The following is a 4383-nucleotide window of genomic DNA, read 5'->3' as shown; positions in this document are numbered from 1 at the left end:
CAATTAACAGGGAATTACTGCTTATCTGCTGTATATGTATGACATGAAAGAAATCATTAAGTTAAAATAAATTATTATGTTATTATCAATTATATTATTAATTATTGTATTATTAATATTATTAATATCATTCAGCATGGCGGGAAAATATATATAATAATTTAAGAAACACATTTAAATTACAATTTCTGTTCATTCAAATTCAAAATGCATTCATGGAAAAACATTTTTTTATTTGTTTTCATTTAAAAAAATTAAATCTGAATACAATATTTACATCAAACTAAACTCTGCAGAAGGTTAGTTTTGACATCACTAAATGACTATTAATGAGTTGTCTTTAAGACAAACGATTCAGTCACAGTCATTTAAACAATAACCATATAATCATTGCATTTGATCTGAACAAAAGCAGCTGAGGTAGATTTCATACTTATTATTCTCACATCCTGCACCAATTTTTGGTCAAAATGAATATGCTTTAAGTACCAGGTGAATTTATGCAGTCTCGCATCACATTTAGAGAATAAAAAATTTCTCAGAGCACTCAGGCAACAAAGCAACAGTTTACAGCACCATACACATAAGCATACAGAAAAAAAACACGGCATCTGTACAAAATATTCCACTCAACATCAAATGTAAAATATGGCTGAAGTGTTTCGTTTAGGAAGCCAGTTCCTTTCAAAAGATTTATTCTGTAAATGTTCTGCAGTTCCTTCTTTGAAGCCACCAAAGAAGTGTCTGGTTACCATGACAATGTGCCATACAAATGGGAGTACTGAATTTCATAGACTTGTTGTCAGTACACGGATTCGTCCACAAGTCCATCTGGAAATGAAAGGAAATGGTTAAACATCTTTGGTCATGTGACGATTATTCTGCGTTACTTTGTGACATTGGTATAGAAGATGAAAATGAGATGCTGGCGTCACCTTGCTGCAGGTCACAGAGGCTCGTGGCTGAGTTGATGCAACCCAGTGCTCTGCAGCCGGCACACAGTCCCCAGGCCGGCATCTGCTGAAGGAAACCGCCCCAGGCGAAGGTAGTCCGCCATTGTACCTAAGGACGGGTCCTGTGCGTGGGACTGCGTCAGGACAGCCTCTTCCTCTTCCCATCCAGAAGAAGGCGCTGCTCTCCCTGACAGCACCGTGTCCAGGTCCTTCAGGATGCTGTCGATCACACCCTCATCCAGGACCAGTTCTGTCCTGTGGGAGTGGGAGGTGGGTGGTTGCTGGGGCCAGACCAGTCCAGGATCATGACGTTGGACCCTGGTGGGGACAGCAGCTGGACTCGGGGTGTAATATGTGTGAAAACTGCTGGCCAGCGAGGAGATCTGTTGGGCCAGGACGCTGATCTCCACCTGCTCCCTCTCCGTCTGGCTGTAGTGGAAGTGGAAGTCAGCCGTTGGTGATGGGGTGGGTGTGAGTGGGTCGGCCTGAGGAGGGAACCCAGAGTTCTCAGGAACCTGCAGGGTCTGGACAGAGTTGGGGATCCCCAGGGGAAGGGGGGGCATGGTCATCAGACTGATGTCTTCAGGATGGAGGACACACTCTGAGACCTCTGACGGGGGCTGGTACTCTGGCACCAGGCAGGAATCTCCTTGGCACCCGGGAAAGATGCAGTCCAGAGGGCAGGGAGAGGCTGGAGATGGGCTGGAGGAGACCGAGTAGGTCCTGGGTTCAAGAGTGTGAGTGTAGAGGACCTCATTATGGATGAAAGGGGCAGGAAGCTGAGGTTCCACGCGTCTGCTGGAAGGAACATACAGGGGCGAAGCTCCCTGTGGGGACACCAACCTCTCTGTGCTTCTGTAGACCTCCAGCAGGAGGTCCGAGCTGCCTTCTCCTTGTAGGATGGGGCATGGCGACTCAGCAGGACTATAAGGAGGAGTGCAGTACAGATGGGACCCCTGCCCCCCGTCGATGGAGGAACTGCTACCGAACCCCGGGTTCTGCACGCTGGACTCAGATAGCCGGGTCTTCCTTCTTGGCTGCTCATCTGGACAACTGGGGTCTCTCTGCCGTTTGGAGTGTTTACTGGTGACGCCGTCTGGACTCAGGGGTGCCTGGGAGGTTTGGGGACTGTGGATGGTCGCCGGCGGGACCCTGTTGTTTTTTTGCCTCAGGAAGAGGGCTTCTGTCTCACTGCAGAAGGTAAAAGCAACTGGAATCAGTTCCATTCCATAATCACATAAATATAAAGTAAAAATACCTGAAAATAATAAAATACTCAAACGAGCATTACCTGATTATGAAGTTTGTACAGTCGATGTCATTCTGGCTGTTCCTGGCCGCTGAGGTGTAAAGCCATGTCCACGAGAAGTCTTTACGCTGAACTCTCAGCACCATCTCCACGTGGGTGTCTTCATTCGCCTCCACTGTTTAAGGACAGGAGGAGCAGTTAGACGCACGCACGTTCGTCCCATGGTGCCACCGACGAGACTCCTCGCAGTGACTTACTCAACGTCCGGTGGCCGTGTGCAGCAGGTGCGAGGTCTCCTGGGTGAAGGAGGTGGTACCAGGACCGGCCAGTGAGCTCCTCAGCAGAGCGGCCGAGGTACAGAAGCACGCTGAGGATGCAAGGAACAAAGGAGCCAAAATCAGTGACAAAAGCACAAGCTGTTGCACAGAAATAGTCTTTACATGTCCCCGCTGTCCTACCTGTCAGAAACATGGGTGAAGGTCATGTCAGGCTGGTGAAGTGTTTGGAAGTTCGGCAAAAAGCACGGCCGCTCCTCGTCCCTGAGACGGTTCACGGTGGGCGTGCACAGCGCCACAAACAGAGGGCATGCTGGGCCAGCCTGGAAATGTCCACGCACCAGCATGGAGCAGACGCCACCGTGCTGCAGTCGGAAGGCTTTGGAGGTGTGCATCTCACACACGAAGGATGTTTCTGAAAGGAACCAAACAATGAAATGTCATCGGGACCTACAGTTAGAAAAGAACATGTGACACATAATAAATCTTCATGGTGATAGCAGATCTTCACCATGCTTTACCTTCTAATGAATTGCTGCCTGCATGCAAGATTTGCCTCACAACGTCCACATATGAGCTCTCTATCATGTCGTAGAAATGGTCTCCTTGAAGAACATCCACCTGAAGGATTTAAACAGTTGAATACTTTCATCCAACTAATGAACCTGGCAAAAAACTGCAGATTTAATGAAATAGAGTCTCACCACGGAGAGTCCCAAGTAGTCAGAGACATTTTTGGACAGGTAGACCAGCTTGCCCTCCTCGGTCATGACCACAATGAAACCAGGCAAAGCTTGCAGAAAATCTTCACCGGGCAGGGATGTGGTGGAATGGCCGGTCTGAGGAGGAACTAGATGAAGGGGAAACGAAAAAACGAAGAATTACATTTGTAGTAGAGTACAGGCATCTCCAGCACGGCAATGACAGGGACGGGTTGGTGGGGTGGTCCTCACCTGGCAAAAGGATGGATTTCCTGATGTAGGTGCAGATAACGGACATGGAATGCAGATAGGAGAGCCTCTCCTGGTCTTCTCTGGAAATGGGCAGCAGGGCTCGCATGTTCCGTATCTCGCCATTGATGTGGTCCCTTCTGGCCTTGGAGGCGCCTTTGGTGGACCTGCGAGGACCACGACGAAGGTTTCAGCCGACTCCTGCGCCGCACGCACAGAGTTTTGTCTCGACGGGCGGAGAAGATCGGAGGACCCACCTGAAGCGCCTGCAGACCTTGGCGCCGATGCCGTCAGCGGGACGGGGGCAGCCGGAGAAGGACCCGCGTCTCGCGTCCTCCGGACCTTGGCACGACTCGCAGGACACCGTCATCTCCTGGAGTTTAGGAGGGATAAAGGGAGAGGAGAAGAGAGGAGAAGAGAGGAGAGGAGAGGCGTGAGAATCGCCGCGTCGGCCATCGCGGTGGGTCCGAGGAGAGGGGCGGCGGTCCCTACCTCCTCCGGGGGGGTGCTGTCCTCGCCTTGTGTCTCCCCCTCCGTCCGGCCCCTGCTTTTATAGCCTCGCGGCAGATCATCACCCGATACCCTGTTTCCAAAAAAAAAAAAAAAAAAAAAAAGAAAAGCGGACAATGTTGCTTGTGACGCAGGGCGTTCGCGGGTATTTTTAGGCCCCGGTCCGCTCTATAAATAACCGCGGAGGGGCGGACGCCACCGGGCGGGGAAACGCGGCTTTTAACACCGAATCGGGCTCGTTTCTCTCCGGTGTTCACCGCAGGATCTTCGCCGCCTGCTCGTACCTTCTGAATATGAGCGTTAATAATACTTTATACGTTGTATCTTTAATCTGAGTTATGGACTGGTGGCAGCAGTAGTAAACCATTCAATTTCATTGTTTTAAATTGGCCCCAAATTGCCAGAAACATCGCCTTCCGATCTTTTTTTTTTTTTTAAACTTAAAA

At 49.6% G+C, this 4383-nt stretch overlaps 1 protein-coding gene across 1 annotated transcript; it reads right to left on the bottom strand.

The window, feature by feature from the left end:
• Positions 1–946: 946 nt before the first annotated feature.
• Positions 947–4027, bottom strand: npas4l (neuronal PAS domain protein 4 like). The gene is made up of 9 exons (XM_028989179.1): positions 3920–4027; positions 3685–3800; positions 3431–3594; positions 3182–3327; positions 2999–3098; positions 2661–2892; positions 2460–2569; positions 2245–2377; positions 947–2144 (listed from the first exon to the last, which is right to left on the bottom strand). The coding sequence occupies exons 2-9, from the start codon at positions 3795–3797 to the stop codon at positions 947–949; spliced, it is 2196 nt and encodes a 731-aa protein (XP_028845012.1). The 5' UTR covers positions 3798–3800; positions 3920–4027.
• Positions 4028–4383: the final 356 nt, after the last annotated feature.

The sequence above is a fragment of the Denticeps clupeoides genome, chromosome 8 (genome assembly GCF_900700375.1).
Source record: "Denticeps clupeoides chromosome 8, fDenClu1.1, whole genome shotgun sequence".
In the NCBI taxonomy this organism is placed as follows: domain Eukaryota; kingdom Metazoa; phylum Chordata; class Actinopteri; order Clupeiformes; family Denticipitidae; genus Denticeps; species Denticeps clupeoides.
The sequence above is the reverse complement of the archived record's forward strand: the minus strand, read 5'-3'. Positions and strand labels throughout refer to the sequence as shown.

What these genes read in the sequence shown, in the direction of transcription:
- npas4l (XM_028989179.1), bottom strand. Translation starts at nt 3,797, where the DNA reads ATGACGGTGTCCTGCGAGTCGTGCCAAGGTCCGGAGGACGCGAGACGC. An exon ending in ACTACTTGGGACTCTCCGTG is followed by an intron (nt 3,099 to 3,181) that starts GTGAGACTCTAT and finishes TAAATCCTTCAG; the next exon opens with GTGGATGTTCTTCAAGGAGA. An exon ending in AGGCAGCAATTCATTAGAAG is followed by an intron (nt 2,893 to 2,998) that starts GTAAAGCATGGT and finishes GGTTCCTTTCAG; the next exon opens with AAACATCCTTCGTGTGTGAG.